Source organism: Leuciscus leuciscus, assembly GCF_965113295.1.
Source record: "Leuciscus leuciscus genome assembly, chromosome: 15".
In the NCBI taxonomy this organism is placed as follows: Eukaryota; Metazoa; Chordata; class Actinopteri; order Cypriniformes; family Leuciscidae; genus Leuciscus; species Leuciscus leuciscus.
In genome coordinates, this window is record NC_138739.1 from 32,802,074 (window position 1) to 32,823,241 (window position 21,168).

Below are 21,168 nucleotides of genomic sequence, written 5' to 3' on the forward strand. Positions count from 1 at the left end.
TGAAACCCATTTTTACTGCCAAATAAATTATTGTTCATCTTTATTTTATTTTGCTGCTTGTAAATATGTACAGTTCTGATTAAATATACAAGCAAAAGTTGTTGTGCTCGTTTTGTTGTAACTACACTTTGTTTACAACAATGAACTAACGACACAAAAGTATGATCACATAAAAACATCCTAAAATTATATAAAAAATACATTATAAAAACTTTACAATAAAACTTTTTTTAAATTTTTTTATTGCTTTTTATATTAACATACAAAAATATGTATGACACAATCAAAATTATACAAAATAGTGATTCACACTTCTTGAATGAGTCCTGCTCATGTGTTTGGTGTTCAACACACACTACTCAGCTTTGACGCCATCCACAGCTGCATCCTCTGGCTCCGCCCCCCATACCTGAACACACCCCTCCATTGAAGTCAAAAGGCGGGGCTCCGTTGGGTGGAAGGACAGCGATTGGACGACAGCTTTCCCAACAGGCAGCTTTAAAGTCAGGGAGCCCTACAAGGATAGATTACAGCTTTACATATTCAACTTGACATTATGTCATAGCATTGGCTCTGTGGGTCATGTGACTTATTCTGCTCACCTCCACCAGATCCCAGAAGTAAACATGGCCATCTTCTGAACAGCTCAGAACATGCGTGTCTTTATCAGACAGACAGCAGTCAAGCTTATAGCCTTTATTGACATGACCGGAGTACCTGTGAAGAGACACCACAGAAACACGTTATATTGAAGTGATAATAGTATAGATGTATAGAAATAATACATTAGTGTAGTGTAGTATTTACTGTTCCATTTAACATTTTTAACATTAATTAAATGAACCGTTTTAGAAAATGAATTGACAGTTTGAAATGTGAATTACTTTATTTCACTGTCATGTTTAACTATGCTTTTAAACATACAATTAATTAAACTGTTTTCAATAATGCACATTTATTTGTTAATGTGATAAGTGATTTATTTATTTATTTTACCATGTTTAACTAAGCTTTTAAACATGAATTAACATTTAATTTATTTACTATTACATTTAAGTAGACTTTTAGACATTTTAAATGTGCAATTTTTTTAATCAATCTGAAAAGTTTTTATTTTTGAATGAACACATTGAAAATAAAGTTCTCCATATACTTTACTCATAAAAGCCGAAAGAATCATGGCAACTAGCATTGTTAAATGCTATAAATAAAATCTAGTTTTATTGTATTTGTGTAGTAGTTTGATCTGAGTTGTACATACTCTCCCAGCATCTCCCCTGAGCTTTTGTCCAACAGGCGCACCGTAGAGTCCAAACTGGAGCTAAGTGTGCACTGACCGTCCCGACTGAAACAAACACAAGTGATGGGACCTGTGGAGCACAAATACACACAACAAAAGCACGTTAGACATCACACAGTAAAAAAACATGTATTTTTATTCCCTCATGTGTGATATAACTCACTTCCAATGAAATCGACATGAAGCTGCCCCATTCTTAGGTCATAACGCCTCACTCTTCCATCCACAGACCTGATAAACAACAACAAACTTCAGTTCCACACTCTTATTCTCACATCATATCCTACAATAAGATGAGTTTAGTTTGGTTCTGACCCCGTCAAAAGCTCATGCTCTGACACTTTTAAGCTGCTGATGCCATCACGAGCCTCGTCCAGGATCTGGATCGGCTCCATCCGTCTGGATCTAGTATCCCAACATCGTACTGTCCCATCAATGGAGCCTGAAGCATTAAGAAGTAACTTAGTCACAGTGAGATTGAGATTGGACTGCGGTTATTCCCAATAATCAATTATGATTAAATCAATTTCACAAAGCCTAACCCACCTGACAGCATCACAGTAGCCTCCTCATTAAACTGCACACAGTTCACTTTCTAGGGAACGAGCATAACATTGAAAACAAAAGACATTTTAGTGAGCAAATCATCTTTACCTAATGAGTTTTATTTATTTACATTTGTATACTGCAATTATCTTAGCAAACACAAATAATAAAGGCAGTATAATATCATGGCGGGGAATGCGGTATTACCCCTGCGTGCCCGCGAAGTTTGCGCGTCACCTGTCCAGACCCCACATCCCACAGAATGACGGTTTTATCCGAGCTGCAGGAGCACAGCTGACTGTTGTCAAAAGAACTGCGAAAAGAAAGTGAAATTAACACAAACCAAACACAGCAGATGATATTTCAATGTGATGTATGTAAGATATAAACATACCAGTCCACGTCCAGCACTTCATATCCGTGACCGGTGTAAGTCTTCAGCAGAGTCCCTCGACTCACACTCCAAAGCTTCAGAGATTTATCACCTCCACAGGTCAGCAGATAATTCCCATCAGCTGGAAGAACATGTAATATATATTTATAAATGACAGGTGGTTACAGGTCTGAGATTAGCTCTGTTTTCACTGGTGTTCCCCAGGGCTCAGTCTTGGGCCCTTTACTCTTTCATATCTATCTGTCACCACTTGGTCCTTTGTTGTGATCGCTTGGCCTCCATCAATTTTATACTGATGATACACAGATTTATATACACTCAAAATCTGGTGAACACCCTGATGCTGGTTTTCTCTTAGGTTGTATTCCTGAAGATGAGTAATAATGTATTGTGTCAGTCTGAACAGTGGTAAAACTGAAGTTATACTCATTGGTTCCCGTCATCAAATTTCCAAAGCTGGTTCACTGTTTTTTACTATTGATGGCTCTGTCTTGGAGACTCAAAGTAAAGCGAGGAACCTTGGAGTTATTTTTATTGCTAGTCTTTCACTTGATTATTTTGTTCAGAGTACTGTTAAAACATCCTTTTTTCACCTCAGATATACAGCAAGATTGCATCCTATATTCTCTGTAGCTTAAAAGCGGATAAAGAATAATAAAGAAGCTGATAAAGATTAATGCTGATAATCAAACCGTGACGGCACCCATTGACTTTCATATTAGGAAAAAAGTAATATGGAAGTCAATGGGTGCCGTCAACTGTCTGGTTAACAACATTCTTCAAAATATCTGTGTACAACAGAAGAAAGAAACTGATACAGGTTTAGAACAACTTGACGGCGAGTAAGCTAAGCAATGATGAAAAAAAATTATAATAATTGGGGGGTGAAACATCCCTTTAAGCATGTGTGAAACAACAGCGTCACGCAGTACCTGTTACTTTTCTCAACGCTAATCACGAATGGCCAATCAGAATCGTTAATACTAGAGATTAGACTGTGAGGTACAAATCTTTTAAAATTAATATATTTCCAGCAGGTTTCCAACAAAACGATCAAATGAAATTGAAATATGCGACCCGATGAACCTTCTTGAGATAGGCGGCTGTTTGTTTTAAGGTTAAAAAAGCAGATAGTTCGCTGAACAGTCCGGACTCTTACCGTTGAAGCGCACGGCTCTCACGGCGCCCTGCTGACAGTCGACAGTCCGCAGGAGAAGCTGCGGCAGCTGAGGAGCTTGAGGACGGGGCTGGGGGAAAGCCATGACTCTAGCTGGAGATATTTACTAAAAAATACATATTGAAGCGGTAACACACTACGATAAACCCAGAACTACTCCACAAACTGCATAAAAACACAGTTTTCTTCAGCGGAATGTATGTTGATAAACGGTGCTCATTATCGCCATCTGATGTGTCGGAGGACGCACGTTCTTGAAAATACTACGCTACAACATTTTTGTTCGCATTTTGTTAAGTTTATTTTGGAGGTTTAAATATTTATTTTTTAATTTCATGCTTTTCATTATAACTATTTCATAAGTTATCATGTGCATGTGATTGAAAACACATCTAAATTTACTCAATATTATTAATTAAACGAACGCAATAACAGAAGCCAGATATGATGCACCTTCCTTCCTAGTCATTTTGATAACCATAACGAAAGGTTCTTTTCACATTTATGACACACATGACAGTGTGTAGTAATAACAACAAATAAAAAGGACACAAAATTGTCCAACAATATTTTACTCAACCATAAAGTCAAGGGCAAAATGGACCATCATACAGTCAAATACTGTGCAATGTGAACAAACTGTTGGCTAAAAATCACTGGATTGTTGAATATCTTCCCAGTTCCCACCCACATCATAAACGTGACTGATTTCCAGTACATATCTGTATGAATCAAAATAGCCATTTACAATAACTAAGTAATCAAAGAATTTATGGTACATATCACATAAAAAGTTAGCCTGAGTCTCAGCTTAAGTAACTTGTAATGTTTTACTAACAGAAAAAGACGTCTGAATTGTTATCAGCATCTACAGACATTACAAGAAAAGCAAAACGCAGGTCAAAAACAGTTGGTGGATTAGGAAAAGCACATTATTATTTCTTCTTGCCCTTGGCGGCTTTGCTGGCTTTGGCCAAAAGCGCAGGGTCAATCTGATCTGCAGCCAGTCCTCTGACGGAGAACAGACGCGCAGCCCGTTCCTGCAGGATTCCTCCACACTTCATCCCTCGTTCCATCAGCTCTTTCTTCAGCCGCTCCAGACCCAAAGCCTCCAGCTCCTCCGGCCCACTCGCAGAGAGCAGATCCAGCGGCGCCTCCGCCTGAAGAGAGAGACAGAGGTCAGGATTATCAAACAAAAAAACATTTCCAACAGGAACAACCACATCAGAAGAAGGAGATCTCACCACTTCCAGCGCCTGAGTGCTCTCGGCTGGGCCGCTCTGTGCTTCTGCTGGCGCAACCTGCAACTTCTCCTCTTCGGTGCTGCTGCTTTTAATGATGTCAACCTGCAACTTCTCCTCTTCGGTGCTGCTGTTTTTAATGATGTCAACCTGCAACTTCTCCTCTTCGGTGCTGCTGTTTTTAATGATGTCAACCTGCAACTTCTCCTCTTCGGAGCTGCTGCTTTTAATGATGTCAACCTGCAACTTCTCCTCTTCAGTGCTGCTGCTTTTAATGATGTCAACCTGCAACTTCTCTTCGGAGCTGCTGCTTTTAATGATGTCAACCTGCAACTTCTCCTCTTCGGTGCTGCTGCTTTTAACAATGTCAACCTGCAACTTCTCCTCTTCGGTGCTGCAGTTTTTAATGATGTCAACCTGCAACTTCTCCTCTTCGGAGCTGTCGTTTTGGCTGATGTCAACCAGCAACTTCTCTTCTGTGCCACTGTTTTGGCTGATATCAGCTGTACGTTCCTTCTCGGCCTCCTTCTGCTCCTCTTCCTGGCTGTGTGTTGGGGAGCTTGTTGAACTCGAGGAGGAGCTGCTGGGCTGGTCCTGAGGTTCTGTCCTGTCACTCCCCCTGGTGGTTGAAGCCGGCTTAGGTTTGGAAACATCTGAACTACAGGAGGCCCCAGAGGTGGATGGAGAGGCCTCGCTGTCACTGTCATCACTTCCTTCACCAGAGCTGCCCATGTCTTCCAGTTCTCCAATGCCAGACCTAATGGATTAAAGAAGGCATATTGCAGATTTGAAGTTGTAGGATTTGAATTTCATCTTTGTAGTCCATCTACATTTCCTTTATCATTGCCCACAACACATGTGAAATAATCTCACCAGAAACATTTCTTCTTTGCTTTCTTTTGGCCGTCGGTTGGTGACGGACGCTTGCGGCTCGGTTTCTCGTCCGCCTGAACGAGACCACTAGAGGAAGCCTGCATGCCTGAATAGTAGAGAAGTTTATTTTCAACTTTTACTGTCAAGAATAATTAGGGATAGGGGATATATTGAACATTTATAATTATGCAATATTACATACATACATACACACAGTTGTCATCAAAATTATTCAACCCCCATTGCAAAGGTTTATTGGCAAAAATGTACAGACTTTCAGCTGTTTGCAATAAATCAATCAAACAAAAGTAATAGAAATAGGTCAACACAACACGTTTCAAGTGGTTTCCCAAATTCAACTAAAAATGCAACTTGCAACTTTGAGACTTCCGCAGTCTCAAATTATTCAACCCCCTGAACAGAATCCCTCACTACAGCACAAATCTTCAAAGCTTGTTGTTCCAAGCACACCTGATGCAACTAATCACGGGCTTCATTAGTTGCACCAGGTGTGCTTGAGCAAGAACACATGAAATATCTGAACTGGCTAGGTTTGTTGAGTGTCACGTTTCACTGCATGTTAGATTTACTTATTTTTATTGATAACAATAATAATATATAATTTTATAAATATAATAAATAATTTTATACATCACCTTACTGCAGCAATAAATGAATGGTCACTTTAAACATTTTTAAATTATTATTATTATTCTAGATATATATAAGTGATCATTTTATCAATGATCAGTGATCAAAATTAACTAGTGTAAGTGAGAGAATTTTTAAAAAGAGACATTTTACTTTATTAGAGTCTCTGATTTAAATCTCTTATGATTCAAATTGTGATTGGTTCAAGTGAATTAGTAGTGGTCATTGTTTTTGAACATCTCTTAAAATAAATGAATCAAAGATGTGATTCACTAGGATGAAACGGCTATGTAGCCATATATATATATATGTGAATCTGTACACAGAAAATCACCAAGATACCTTTCAATACAGAGTCCTCCAGTCTCTCTGAGAGGTCGTGGCACTGCCGTTCATAATTCGTGTCAGTGAAATAATGTTTTGGCTCGGCCAATTTCCTCTGAATCCGCTCCAGACGACGCTGCTCCTTTTCCGCCTCTCGGTCAGATTGCTTTTTCAACCACTCTGCCATTCTACACACAAACACTCATAAATATTAACTTACTCATACAAGCTAGATGTGATGCAGCTTATGAAAATTATAATCAAACAAGCATGCAAAAAGTTAATATGGTATTGATCAGCATTACTCTTTCTCATGATTGACATCTCGAAGTCTTCTCCCACTCAGATCTCTGCAGGCCTCGCGGTTCGTGGTCTTTTCGATTTGTGCACCGAGGGCCCTCAACATAGAGCCAAATCCTACAAAACAAATATGAGTTTAAAACATCTTTATAACTTTTAAATGTTCAAAACGTTATATAAATATTTTAAACAATTAAACATACCACCATTTGGGATTGGTTCCAAATAATGACAAATTAATTCAATTACCATTTTATAGTCGGGGACAAATTTATACCAAAGAAGACCCGAATCATTACACAACAACATAAAATATATAAAATAATGAGTCAAATATCAACAGCCTTTCGTATTGTAATATTTACAGACTTCAGACAGATCAATACTCGTCTGGTTAACGTTACCTCCTTTGCCTCCTCGTAACCGAGGCTCCAGACGGTACACAACTCCAGACTGAAGCGGGTCTTCACTGTCAGAGACGCGGCCATTACTCTTCACATAGAAATCCGTACAACAGACACCCTGAGAGAAAATACATACATACTTTAGGAAACTTTAATCATCATCAAAATCACACTCAACCATCATGAGAGAGTAACGTTACAGCACAACTTGAGAGTTCGTATCACATTAACGTTCGGCTAATGATAGACTCACCTCTTTCACGGCAAAATGACTGATAAGATCGCTGACAGTCGAATCCGGGCCGACAGTTAGGTTAGTAAACCTCAAATTCGGTGAAATTACGAAGAGCTCCATGTTTTCTTCTCCTCTGTTTGTTCTCGAAGATGTGCTTATAAACTTCCGGTAAAAGATGTGACGTACAACTGCGTTGACTCAACTACGGAAGCCGAGAGAACTTTCCAAATCGTAGCAAATTCAAAGTCTTTCAAGCAATAAATCGAAGCTTTTTCATCTTCAGAGATCTACAAAATTCTGAAGACGGTAAAGCTGTATTGCCTTTTTTAATTTATATAGATTTTTTAAATATTTATATAATATTTATATACATAATTTAAATAAATTACATAACTCACTGGTATAGGCCTAAATCTATCACAGAGCCCCTGGCTGAATATATATATACACACACACATAATAGTTATATAAACACAAAATTTTATGTTAGATGATTAATAACATTTTAGCATAGTATGAGCATCATAAATCCAAAACCACCATGCTAGAATCTCACTTTTTTTCTCTCATTTCCCATGAAAATCCCACTTTCTCATGTATGCTCTTATTTTGAAATGCTCCCTCAGCACTGCTCCTTATGACGTTTCAACATGGCGTCGCTCTGCAAGGTGATGTTCAACGTGAGTTCCAGATCATCTTTCCTGCCAAAACACAGTGTTTTAGCCACGCTCCGATCATTATACAGCTCAGACGCGAGCGGAGGAGAGGATGAATCGCCCGAGAGGGTGAAGACCGGGTTTGCAGCCGCATATGATCTGCACTCGGACCTGCGGCAGAGCGGCGACCGGAGCGCAGCGGCGCGGAGGAGCTCCAGGGACGAGACCTCCTTCACATCGCTCCTGCGACACTCCCCGCTCATGCAGATGGGTCCCGCCAAAGACAAGATCGTCATCGGGAAAATCTTTCACGTCGTCAATGACGATCTGTATATCGATTTCGGCGGGAAGTTCCACTGTGTCTGCAGGAGGCCTCCGGCGCCGGACGGGCAGAAGTACCAGAGGGGCAGCAGGGTGAGACTGAGGCTGGAGGATCTGGAGTTGACCTCGCGGTTCCTGGGAGCGACCAGCGACACGACGCTGCTGGAGGCGGACGCCACACTGCTGGGACTGATGGAGAGCAAAGACACCAAGACCAAGGAATAGTTGCCACGGACAACACTGAGATTGAACTTTGTTTGTGTGTGTGAATGGATACTGTAATGTTTGAGATATATAAAATTTTAAATCGCACTGATTTTGATTATTGTTTATTGTCTGAGGCCTTAAATATATATACAATATTAATAAAAAATGTAATATATATGTACATACATACATATACACACATATATATATATATATATATATATATATATATATATATATATATACAGTACAGGTCAAAAGTTTGGAAACATTACTATTTTTAATGTTTTTGAAAGAAGTTTCTTCTCATCAAGCCTGCATTTATTTGATCAAAAATACAGAAAAAAAAACAGTAATATTGTGAAATATTATTACAACTTAAAATAATAGTTTTCTATTTGAATATACTTAAAAAAATAATTTATTCCTGTGATGCAAAGCTGAATTTTCAGGATCACTACTTCAGTCTTCAGTGTCACATGTGACATCCAGTCTATCACATGATCCTTTAGAAATCATTCTAATATTCTGATTTATTATGAGTGTTGGAAACAGTTCTGCTGCCTAATATATTTGATGAATAAAAGGTTAAAAAGAACTGCATTTATTAAAAAAAAAATATATATATTTTCTAATAATATAAATCTTCTTTACTATCACTTTATCAATTTAACACATCCTTGCTGAATAAAAGTATTGATTTATTTCAAAAAAAGAAAGAAAAAAAATTACTGACCCCAAATTACTGACCAGTAGTGTATATTGTTGTTACAAAAGATTTCTATTTTTAAAACATTTGCTTCTTTCTTTCTTTTTTTCCTTCTTTTTATTCATCAAAGTATCCTAAAAAAAGTATCACAGGTTATGAAAAAATATTAAGCAGCAGAACTGTTTCCAACTTTGATAATGAATCATCATATTAGAATGATTTCTAAAGGATCATGTGATAGACTGGAGTAATGAGCCTGAAAATTCAGCTTTGCATCACAGAAATATAATAAATAATAAATTGAAAACCAATTATTTTAAATTGTAATAATATATCACAATATTACATTTTTTTTCTGTATTTTTGATCAAATAAATGCAGGCTTGATGAGCAGAAGAAACTTCTTTCAAAAACATTAAAAATAGTAATGTTTCCAAACTTTTGGCCTGTACTGTACATATATACATACATACACATTCACAAACAGTCTTTTCAAAATTAAAATATGGTTATTTATGGTACAATTATTCAAATGATCACAGAAGTACAGGGATAAAAGTATTTAGTTAAGATATAAACACTGAATGGTACTGATTGAGCAAAATAGAGCAAATCACCCTTTGATTGTAATAGTGCTTCAAATAGCCTAACTGTTGTATTAATTACATCGTTACACCAGTAGGTGGCGACAAGTTACTGTTAAAAAAATTATTTGTCATTGAATCATTCACTCAAGAGATTTGTTCAATAACGCGGATTCATTCAATAATGAAAGAAGTGAAGTATTTACAAGGGAGTCATTGAATTATTCAATCAAATTAAATAATCATTTTTACATAGACAGCAGCTATTACAATTTTGTCAGAACCTCTAGTAAATGATGTTGTTCAGTTGTCTGTTCAGAATTGTAATCTCAATTTGAAACCCCCAAAAATTAGCGGTTCTCAATTTATACAGAATCATTTATATATAGCCATTAAAAAACATAACATGCCAATACGTTAAATTTAACCTTTATTTTCACTTCATACTAAGCAGCATAAAAGAAAGGATCTAGTGTAGCACAATTCCCTGAACATCCTATAAGAACATAAATTATTTTTATATAGATAAAAATTGCACAGCAAATCACAGTGATCATAAATTCTAACAAAATCAACACAAACAAGATCAATTTCTGAATCTCAAGTAAAACGTTTCTTTAAATACCAAGGCCGTAATGGTGCAAACTTCAGAATGCTAAGTTAAGCTACATATGCAAGGTACAATTAAAAATATCCTACAGCATTAGGTTAGTCGCATGCAGTTAAGAATAAAGCGGTGATATATATTAATTTACATTTAGTGGTTCATAATTGATAAACGCATCTTGCATAATGAGGTGTCCTGTTTTAATCAAAAAGCATATAGTGCCATAAGCTGATGTGATGGTTATGTTGGATGTGTTTTAAGGCAGTATTGTATTGCTCAGGCATCTTTGGGTGTGTAATGGCTTAAAGCTGCGGTTGAGGGAGTGTGATTTCGGCCCTTCTAGTCAAGAACGATATGATCTTCTTCACACATCAACCACACATGGTCATGTACAGCCACTGTTAGGGACAGCAAGAGGGTTAACGAATTAATTTCCTTTATATACAATATTAAGACTTAATGCATTATCCCAGCATGTTGAAGAACATAGGAGACACTTTACCCACCTCGCTTATATTGAGTTCTGCGATGCCTGACCCCTCTCTATCCAGCTCTCTAAAAGACTCTGTTGAATACGACAGTCAATGAGATATTCTAGTGGAATATTAGCGAATACATGATACAAATAAATAAATAAATATGTAAATGACATACTGAACATGGTCTCCAGTTTGACCAGGCAACAGACAAAGTTGTCGAAGTCAATTGTATCTCCTTCGGAATATCGCGCCACCAGTATCTGATGAAGCTTGTTATTCAGTTTAAAACCTTGGGACAAGAAAATAGGCAGTGGTAAAACGATAGATTTTCACTGATTAAACGTGCATTTAATTTGGATGATCCTAATATATGTTCTTAAAATCCCAATATAGATTGATTTACAGTGGCTGCATAAAAATGTATTTGTATGAGCTGGTTCACTCTTAGGAATCAAAAATATACAGCATTACCCGTTTCATGAACAAATTACTCTTATGAATCGGTTGTTTTTAGTGAATAAAAAACAAGAGTGAAACCCGATGCCTGAAAGAATGACTCTATGGAACGTATTAACTTTAAAGCATACAGCCTCGATTCCCGAAATCATGTGCAAGTAAAATGGTCACTATAACTGAAATATATCGAAATTAATCTGATTCAAATCAATTTGTTAAAGACATCTGTTATCGAGATTAAGGATGGGTATCCATACAGATCTTCTGATTCGATTTTGATTCACAAGCTCTTGGTTGAATTCTGGTTCCTATGTAAGCTTGTTTCCGCCACGGAATAAAACAATTTAAAAAGTAATTGCGACTTTCTCACAATTCTGACTTTTTTCTTGGAATTGCGAGTTTATATCGCAATTCTCAGAATTGTGACAGGCCTATAAACTTGCAGTTGCGTGTTATAAAGTCAGAATTGCATGAAAGTTGCAATTGTGAGTTATAAAGTCAGAATTGCGTTATATAAATTCGCAATTCTGAGAAAAAAAAGTTTATAACATATGCAATTGCGAGATTAAATCACACAATTCTGACTTCATAACTCACAATTGCGAGTTTATTTCACGCAATTCTGACTTTATAACATGCAATTGCGAGATTAAATCACACAATTCTGACTTTATAACTCGCAATTGCGAGTTTATTTCACGCAATTCTGACTTTATAACATGGAATTGCAACTTTGACGCAATTCTGACTTTATAACTCACAATTGCAAGTTTATATCTCACAATTCTGACTTTATAACTCGCAATTGCAACTTTGACGCAATTCTGACTTTATAACTCACAATTGCAAGTTTATATCTCGCAATTCTGACTTTATAACACACAATTATGACTTTATATTGCGCAATTGCGACTTTCATGCAATTCTGACTTTATAACTCGCAACTGCGAGTTTAGGCCTATATCATGCAATTCGGGGGGGAAAAGTCAGAATTGAGAGATAAAAAGTCGCAATTACCTTTTTTATTTTTTATTCTGTGGCGGAAACAAGCTTCCACTAGTTCCAAATCACTTTGATTTGATCAAACATCAAGAGCTTGTGAATCAAAATCAAATCAGTATTTGATCTTTAATCTCTAACCAGGAACATCATAACCACACAAGATTAACATTAAAAACTGATTATTACCAGCTGACTCCACAGCCAGGCGCATTTCATAGGAGCTCATTGTGCCAGATTTATCCAGATCAAACTGTCTGAAAATGCCCTGCAAATGAGATAAACGAGTATGAGTTGCCACCATACTATGTGATGTAGGGAAGGATGTGTGATGATTGATGGACCTCTCAGTTTCTCACCAGCCACTTCCTGATTTTATTCCACAGAATCTGGAACTCCACAATTCCCAGCCGTGCACTGCCATCTTTCTGAGTTCGATCAGTCAAGGCACATTACGGTATAAACTAAATGCTTATTAATAATCTGACGAAATGCATATATACAGTACACAATCTGATAAGCAAAAGTCGTTAGCATTTCAGAATCAGAGGATACATCCATCAGGCTGACCATGCATCTGCACGACTCCATACTGAACCCGTCTGTCTTTAAGTCCCTGTCTGCAGAACACAGAAGAGCAGAGGTGTTTCTCAAGCACACATAGACACAGACACAGACACAGACCAGACGTGAACACTTGAAAACCTCAGCCGAGCTTACGTTTGCTCACCACTCGGTTCAGAATGGTCCTGAGCTCCTGAACTGAAATCTCCATGTCCTACAAGAGAGTTTAGATCAAGTTTAATCTAATGGAATACACAAAATCATTAATCAAGACATGCATAGAAACATACACACCTCTCCAGACAGCTGAGCAAACATTTTTTTGAAAGAGTTATCAATATTCTCCATTGAAACCTCTTCCTGTGGATAAAACACACATTTATATATTTAATATACACTGTTCCTTCCTTAAATGTAAGTCTAAGTCTACAATATCAGAAAAGCATGGAAGCTTGTTTCTGCCATGGAATACAAATTTTTTTTCAGATCTCACAATTCATAATTACGAGTTTATATCTCGCAATGCAATTCTGACTTTTTTCTCCGTAATGTGAGATTTGAACTGGCAATTTTTTTCCCACAGAATTGTACTTTATAACTCGAAATTGCCAGTTTATATTTCACAATTCTGAGAAAAGAAGTCAGAATTGCGAGATATAAACTCGCAATTGTGAGAAAAAAAGTTGTGTGAGAATTGTGAGATTTATATCTCGCAATTCTGATATTATAACTTGCAATTGCGGCTTTATATCTCGCAATTCTGAGGGAAAAAAAGCCAGAATTGCGAAGAAGTAGAGCAATTGTCTTTTTTATTTATTTGTTATTTTTTATTTCATGGCGAAAACAAGCTTCTGTAGAAAAGTACTTACTTCATCTTCCAGGTCAAATGAAATCTCATCATCCATTTCGCTAAAAAAAAATTTTTTTTTTTTAGTTTTCTCCAATATAATGATGCTGCACAATGAAATACAACAAGCAGGCGACTCCAAAAAAGCTAAATAATTAAATTTAATCAATATTTTAAACTACTTATTTATACTACTGGTGTTTGTTGTATTTGAATGGTCGAGTCGCTTACTGAGTTTCTGACTGTTTCTCAGTGAAGACTCGCAGGACGAAGTCAGCCTCTTTTCCAGGCTCAAAAGTGGAAGGGACAATGAGATACTCGCCCGGTGGTAGTTTCAGTCGCGTACTGACCTCTCGCAGATTAATGAAGCTATCAGACCGCGCACAGGACGATTGACGCAAGAAAAAGTCCTTCTTGAGGTGAACACTCTGGGAGCCACGAAACTACAAACAGAAGAAATACAGTTTCTAACATCACAAGTTTTTACAATACAGTTTATGAATGTGATTTAGAGGTGAAGTCTGTAATTTCTGCATCACCAAACAGTTGAAAAAATGTTTGTTTTCAAACAGGTTTCCTGAACACTTCCCTGTCTGTCATTGGTCAGTTAAACAGATAGCTCCGCCCCAAACTCACGGCATTGGTTAAGCCGCTGTTACTATGCGGGGCTGGTCGAAATAGTCAAACAAACACAGCAATATTTTGAAAACACCACAGGGACACAGTGTTTATTCAATTAGGGGAAAATCAACCTAGAAATTACTTAATTAAAAGCCTCTGCAGATTACAAAGTATTTTATACACTTCACCTTTAGATTCATATAAAACTGAAAAGATGACATACCTCTTCTGGGACCTAAAAACAGGAATAAAAGACAAGAAATTATGTATGATTTAAGTTAACCATGATATTTAACAAAGTCTGTGAATGTTGTATCTTCATTTTTGTCCTCAAACCTCATATAAGGCGAAGCCGATGGTGTGCATGTCCTGTCCTTGCTTGCGGTAACGCCGTCTGTCCTTTTGCATCAAGGCCACCATGAATGTGCAGGCCACCTCATCATCCTCAGGATCATCATCTTCCTCCTGTAGCGTGATCTTATATTGAGGATTTATCCAGAATGTATCTGACAAAAGAGACACCAAACTAGATGTGTAATGCAGTATGTTTTAGCTGATGAATAAGTTGCATTGTGAATTAATCTCACTGGGGTGGTTCCTGCAGCCCCCTGCTGTACTTCCTCGCCTCCAGCTCCCATTAAACTTAATCGTGTTCCAGAAATTTAGAGACTCTTCACTCAGAGCATCTGGTGTGAGGTTACAGATCTCCAGACGAGAAAACTGACGTTTGAACTCCTCAAATGACATCCTGGTGTGGGCAGAGAAGCAAAGCATCAGTATCACAGCAAAACTCTGTGAAGAAAAAGTTTACACAGGAAATAGAAATGATTCAATTCAAGAGCTTTTGGAATTGGAGTCGATTCCAAGAACTGATACCAGACTATTTCTCTCGATTCTTAAGAAAAAACACGGCAGATAATGAGCTGCTCACGTATAAATGAACACAGTGCCGCGCTTCACTCCGAAACATGCAACTCACGTATATCCAAAGCTTTTGAGTCTCATTCTTGGACTCCCAACATCTCAAGAATCACTTCTTCTTGGAACTAACTCACAGCCCTAATACAGAGCGCATAATCCATAAAGATCAGATTTCTATACAGGAGATTTACCAAAACTCGCCATCCTCCATGTGGTTGTTCATTTCCTCTCTTTCTGCTGGATCAATTCCATTCCACTCAGAAGAACTGGAAATGATGCATAAGTGTTATACTATGAGCATGTCCGGTATAGCAAGTTCATTCAAATTCATTCTGATTGGCTTACTCACTTGTCACTCCAAGCCCCTGTCCATTCAACTTGCCCCCAAGGGTTTCGGATGCGGATCAACCTCTCTCTCCTGCCACGGAAATCCACCTAAAATTAAAACAACAAAAGATTGATGCAAATGATTAAAATGATAAACTAATGAGCTCAAGATACATTTTAGACGTGATCCTGACCTCTCTGAGACCTGTGACGGAGTACGCATGCCCCTTCACCAGCTTCTTAAAGGTCACGGCCTCCATGTCAAAGGCACTGGTGATCTACCAGACAAACACAGTGAAATCACACAAAAAAACTGTCCATCTTTATTTGGATAACTCATAAATGTTGAGTTGTGTCTCCAGGCCTGTAGTAGGCGCTGTTGGGACTCACATCAATGGAGCAGCCCAGCAGTGAGCCTCTCTCCAAGGCTTTGGCAATGATGCGGTGCAGGTCTTTGGGAGCTTTACGCAGCTCGTACATCTCGGCCACTCCACCGGTGAAGTCCTCAAAGCCTTCGGTGGTGGAACCTCCCGACAGAGCTTCATATGAGCCGTTCAGCCTACAGGCACAAACACACATGTTATGGTCGCTATAAATGCCATATAGAAGAAGAAAAGAGAGGAAGAGACCCACTTGGCATAGGCCTTCTCCAAAAGGGCGCTCCAGAACTCATTTCCCTCTGCTGAGTGAACAAACATTAGCTCTTTATCCTTTACAGGCAATCGGTCATCAATCACAACGTCCACCCAGTCACCAAACTGCCAGAACTGCACAACAAGCAAACAACACACATTAGTGCATGGTAAAGTAAAGAAAAATATAGTTTATTAACAGTTGGCTGTGCACCTGGAAGTGGAAGATGCCGGCATACTCGTCCGTAAAGCTTTGCCCATGAGGTACAACTCTGTGAAGCAGCTTGTCGTTTAAAGTCAGGGACCCAATGGCAGCCAACAGCCAACAGTCACCTGAGTGGAGAAAAATTACCACAGAAAATACTGTTACTTTATTTCATTTACAGTGGAAGCCTATAGGGCAAGACATTCTGAGGAAAAAAGAGCCTTATGTACTATAACAACGCTTTTAACTGAAAACTTCCTTCCCAGTCCAAAAAAATAAACATTTATTAAAAGTTTTTTTACTATTAAATCGGCATGAAACTGAAGTGGCAAAAGTTTTTTTTCTGCCCTATTGTGGCTTATATCCGAGTAAAGCGGCTTCTCGAAGAGAAAATATAGGGCGCAACTTAATTTTTGTCAATCAGGAATTGATTGGATGGTTGTGGTTTGCTATTGGTCGATCTCATGTGATTGACAGGCTGCCCCGCCCTCATGCCAGTAAACGCATCATCAGAGAAGAGATGATGCTGCAAGAGGGAGGAGAGGTTATTTATCAGAGGGCACATGAATAAAAAAATTATAATTGCATTTATAAACAATTTATAATAGTTTATAAAAGTTTTCAAACCTATTACCATTATAAAAATGTACCATAGTTTTAGCCAAAATACAATTAACAATACAGCTATTGTTACTACTTTAATTCAAAATTAAAATTATTCTTCAAAGTTTGAGAAGCTAATTCTGAAGAAACAATAACTAGTATGATAAATATAATGTGTGTACTACAATGACCCATTAGGGGGAGCCCTCCACCCACAGCCAAAGAGGGGGAGGAGAATGTGTTTATGTTTGAGATACTTCCGTACTCTATATTTACTCTGGATGAATGCTGTTTTATCTCAAACACCCTTGGCAAAGCCAAACCCGTTTGTCTGAGGAGGCTCAATCTTTTCTATGTGCTAACTGAAAGGTAAAATGCATTTCTGCGATAAGCTTCCCCATCCTACTCCACCCAGTGTTTGCTGTACAAACTTCGGCACTAATGAGTGCACACCCACAGCCCCTCTCTCTCTCTCTCTCTCACACACACACACACACACACACACACGCGCGCGCGCGCTGTGGGCTGTGGCTTGCAGCCAGCAATGGCAGAGTTCTCTAATGCTACACCCGTGTTTGTGTGACTCACCACTCAGGCATCGTGTTTGAACACTCCCACCAGCCAGGAAACAAACACACACATTCATCTAGCCCTCTAACACACATTTCCTCTCAGAAGCGACATAAAACACTATGCATTGTGATCATAGTAGCATAATGAATCAGATTTTGACTAAGTGGGATTTGTCATAAATTCATTCATAAAACCAACTGTAATAAACCCAAATTATATAATATATGCAGAAAAATCTATCTATCTATACTATCTATCCACCCATCCATCCGTCCATCTATCTATCTATCTATCTATCTATCTATCTATCTATCTATCTATCTATCTATCTATCTATCTATCTATCTATCTATCTATCTATCTATCTATCCACCTACCTACCTATCCATCCACCTATCTATCTATCCACCCATCTGTCCTTCTATCTATCTATCTATCTATCCATCCATCCATCCATCCATCGTCCATGTAATATAATATTACATTACATTTACATGTTAATAAAAACATGCTAATGTGCAAATCATGCTAATAGCCTACCTATGCTTTTATGTCTACAATACATTGATGCATTTCTGCAAATATATGATGTTGAACAAGAATTGGGAGACATCGGTTTCTTCATTTGTGTGGCAACATTTGACAGCCAGTATGTGTGAAGTTTGTATACATACTCTGTTTTGCTTAGATTTAAGCTGTAGGATCACCAAACTGCAGTGAAGCACAAATTAATCTTTTGACGTTCATTAACGTGTGCAAGCACGCACAAACATACACACCCAGGCTCGTATAGTACATACTCACCTAGAGCCCCCTGGCAAATATCTGTCCGAGTGGCTCCGCCAACTATGAACTGAGGATTGTTCGACAGCTCCTGCAAACATTACGCAAGCAAATACACCTCAGCCAAAGTGTGATACTCTCCCTGTCAACCTAATAACACACTTTACGCATGACTACATATCAACCATATCATCAAACATCTTCATCATACGCCTGCGAGATGATAAACTCAATTTCTCTGTCTTTAATATGAGATGCAAACAAGTCTATACATATATTGAACAGGTTGGATACTGTCAGTTTGCCTATGAAACTATTGTTTGAGTTTTGACAATAATACACAGGCCGAGACAAATAAAACACTCCTTGATGATTCAATGAAGAAATTGCATTACTTGTTGCTTGTATGAAGAAATTAAACAATTTAAATTAATTAATTAAATGTTTCAGCATATATACATGGATATCTCCTTTCCTTCTTTTTATAGAAAAGAGGGAATATTTAATTTTTGCTTGTCCATTACAAAGTAATTTAACTCTCAATTTCAAATCTGTCTCGGTAATCAGCACCAGATGTTGCATCTTGGTTCTCCGGTGGGACATGAGAGTTTGAGTCTAGCTCAGTCTTTTTTCAGTGTCAAAATGTGGCAAAAACAAAACAAAAACATGTTCCCTCAGTAACTATGCAGTTGTATGTGGTTTCTACCATGCTGCTTGTATAGACTGTGCTCTACGACACTCACAGTGGGTCTTATCCACTGCACACCGCGTGTTTTGGAGGAGTTCGGCGCGAGCTCCTTGAAGCCCAGTGACTGGGGCACGGCGGGAAAGCTGGAGTCCTCAAACAGCCTGCCGCTCTCCACACACTCTCTCTTCAGCTCCTCGTAGTCCTGGTTCAGGAACTTGACTGCATTGTCATTGCTTCCCATCCCTTCAGCCTGCAAGCGCTCCTTGTAGATACGCGACGACACTCCTCCAATTGAAAACATACTGTAGCGCACCAAAATAAGGTAGTCATTTAAACACAAAGTAGATCCCATCCCATTTCGTTCCAAACCCGTATCCCACAGTCTCCATTTACTTTCAATATATGGAAAAGATATGCACTTTCTTCAACATTTCTCTGTTTGCTTTCCATGGAAGAAACACAGGTTTGGAACAACAGGGACAGTAAATTACAGATTTGTAATTTTTTTGTGAACTATCGCTTTAAATGATTATAGCTCATGGCTCGCTTCTTGTGGGAATCAAACCAGCAACCTCCAAATCACAAGTCCAGAGCTTTAACCGCTACACCAAACAAAACAGAAGAGTATAAATGTGTGCATATGGTAGTTGTAGACTAGAAGCTAGCACAGGAATAGCACCAATCATTCGACAGCACGCGTTCAATGTCTCTGAGCGTTTAGCACAAAGTGCTGCTGCTAAAAGCTTATGATGCTTGCTTATGTTCGCTTATGGTCACCCACCCCATTATTAGTGCAGCAGCATCCATGCGGCTTTTAGTCCAGCGTGCTGAGAGAAATGCCCTCTACAACAGTCACTCGATTAGCGCCATACTGAGGGTGGAGAGAGGTTTACTAATGACTGGCTGATTTCATGTGGTCTTGACTTGTAATAGGGTTAAACATTTTTCCAGACCCTGTTTACCATGATTTCATGAACAATGCAATGTCCATGGAGGGCAGTTCTCTAAGCGTTAGCTAAAGGACACCTCATACACCCAGCTGAGATAACTGTTAATTTAGTCCATATTTAAGTCATTATCATTCCTTAATTTAAACTGGTACTACAGAAAGACAAGATGGCGAATATACCTTCAGTTCCTTGTGAGGGCCGTGGGCTTGAGGAGAAAAAGGTCATTTAGAAATGTATTGATCAGAAAGAGAAATCAGTTCATGGCTAATTTGCTACCACATGATGAATTCATGTTGATATGGTACAGTGATGCTAACAGACAGTAATACCATGGTATTTTGATATATACCATTGTGTATACTGTTTATTCATGTACTTTGGTTGTTACATGGCAATCCAAAGTACTTATTACTTTGTAGTTTGTATTACTTTGTAACAAAAAATATTAGCATGTTATACTTTTGTGTTGCCTGCATATAAGTGTGTAAATGTACACATAACTGTAAATTAATATTTTTATATAAGGTTTAAAAGGGCAGTGGATGTTCTCCAAAACATACTCTTGAAACTATACCAAAATGACAAACTTTTAACTAGTCTGTGGATTTTTTCGAGGTGCAGTAGGGCAGATCATGAGGAATGTAAACAGTGGCTACTGATACAATGTCAGCTGACTTAGTGATGTGAAATCAATAGGCCAGACTGAGCATCAGCATTCTAGTGTTTGTTTTAGATGATGAATGAACACACCCTCAAAAACAGTTGCACATATTCACTCATGCTATATAGTGCTATCAGTTTGTATGTTATTGTAAATTAGTTCATTATATATATATATATATATATATATATATATATATATATATATATATATATATATATATATATATATATATATAAAATGCACATCCTAAATGTGACGTCTTTCACAATTATTAATATCGATTCACAATCGCCGGTAGAAATTAAACAAATAAGCAATAAGAAAATA

At 37.9% G+C, this 21,168-nt stretch overlaps 4 protein-coding genes across 5 annotated transcripts; 1 reads left to right on the plus strand and 3 right to left on the minus strand.

Moving 5' to 3' along the window:
• Positions 1 to 140: 140 nt before the first annotated feature.
• wdr83 (WD repeat domain containing 83) lies at positions 141 to 3,628 on the minus strand. Its single transcript, XM_082138017.1, has 9 exons — positions 3,400 to 3,628; positions 2,241 to 2,361; positions 2,054 to 2,159; positions 1,847 to 1,895; positions 1,616 to 1,742; positions 1,464 to 1,531; positions 1,262 to 1,370; positions 603 to 717; positions 141 to 514 (listed from the first exon to the last, which is right to left on the minus strand). The coding sequence occupies exons 1-9, from the start codon at positions 3,500 to 3,502 to the stop codon at positions 356 to 358; spliced, it is 957 nt and encodes a 318-aa protein (XP_081994143.1). The 5' UTR covers positions 3,503 to 3,628; the 3' UTR covers positions 141 to 355.
• Positions 3,629 to 3,973: 345 nt separating this feature from the next.
• Positions 3,974 to 7,644, minus strand: sde2 (SDE2 telomere maintenance homolog (S. pombe)). Of its 2 annotated transcripts, XM_082138016.1 has the most exons (8): positions 7,464 to 7,644; positions 7,211 to 7,328; positions 6,812 to 6,923; positions 6,525 to 6,694; positions 5,532 to 5,637; positions 5,031 to 5,415; positions 4,662 to 4,985; positions 3,974 to 4,577 (listed from the first exon to the last, which is right to left on the minus strand). In XM_082138016.1, exons 1-8 carry the CDS (start codon positions 7,563 to 7,565, stop codon positions 4,353 to 4,355), a joined length of 1,542 nt encoding a protein of 513 aa, XP_081994142.1. In that variant the 5' UTR covers positions 7,566 to 7,644; the 3' UTR covers positions 3,974 to 4,352. The 2 variants fall into 2 exon arrangements, with proteins under 2 accessions (XP_081994142.1, XP_081994141.1); XM_082138015.1 differs by having other exon boundaries at positions 4,662 to 5,415; positions 7,464 to 7,643.
• Positions 7,645 to 8,060: 416 nt separating this feature from the next.
• On the plus strand, positions 8,061 to 8,738 carry mrps28 (mitochondrial ribosomal protein S28). The gene has a single exon (XM_082138018.1). It carries the CDS (start codon positions 8,096 to 8,098, stop codon positions 8,645 to 8,647), a length of 552 nt encoding a protein of 183 aa, XP_081994144.1. The 5' UTR covers positions 8,061 to 8,095; the 3' UTR covers positions 8,648 to 8,738.
• Positions 8,739 to 9,638: 900 nt separating this feature from the next.
• On the minus strand, positions 9,639 to 21,018 carry capn1b (calpain 1, (mu/I) large subunit b). Its single transcript, XM_082138013.1, has 21 exons — positions 19,283 to 21,018; positions 18,561 to 18,630; positions 16,590 to 16,708; positions 16,377 to 16,510; positions 16,134 to 16,302; positions 15,938 to 16,021; positions 15,766 to 15,851; positions 15,608 to 15,682; positions 15,083 to 15,243; positions 14,832 to 15,001; positions 14,719 to 14,730; positions 14,106 to 14,317; positions 13,897 to 13,936; positions 13,322 to 13,387; positions 13,184 to 13,241; positions 13,019 to 13,083; positions 12,823 to 12,891; positions 12,653 to 12,731; positions 11,184 to 11,297; positions 11,036 to 11,094; positions 9,639 to 10,927 (listed from the first exon to the last, which is right to left on the minus strand). The coding sequence occupies exons 1-21, from the start codon at positions 19,577 to 19,579 to the stop codon at positions 10,901 to 10,903; spliced, it is 2,166 nt and encodes a 721-aa protein (XP_081994139.1). The 5' UTR covers positions 19,580 to 21,018; the 3' UTR covers positions 9,639 to 10,900.
• Positions 21,019 to 21,168: the final 150 nt, after the last annotated feature.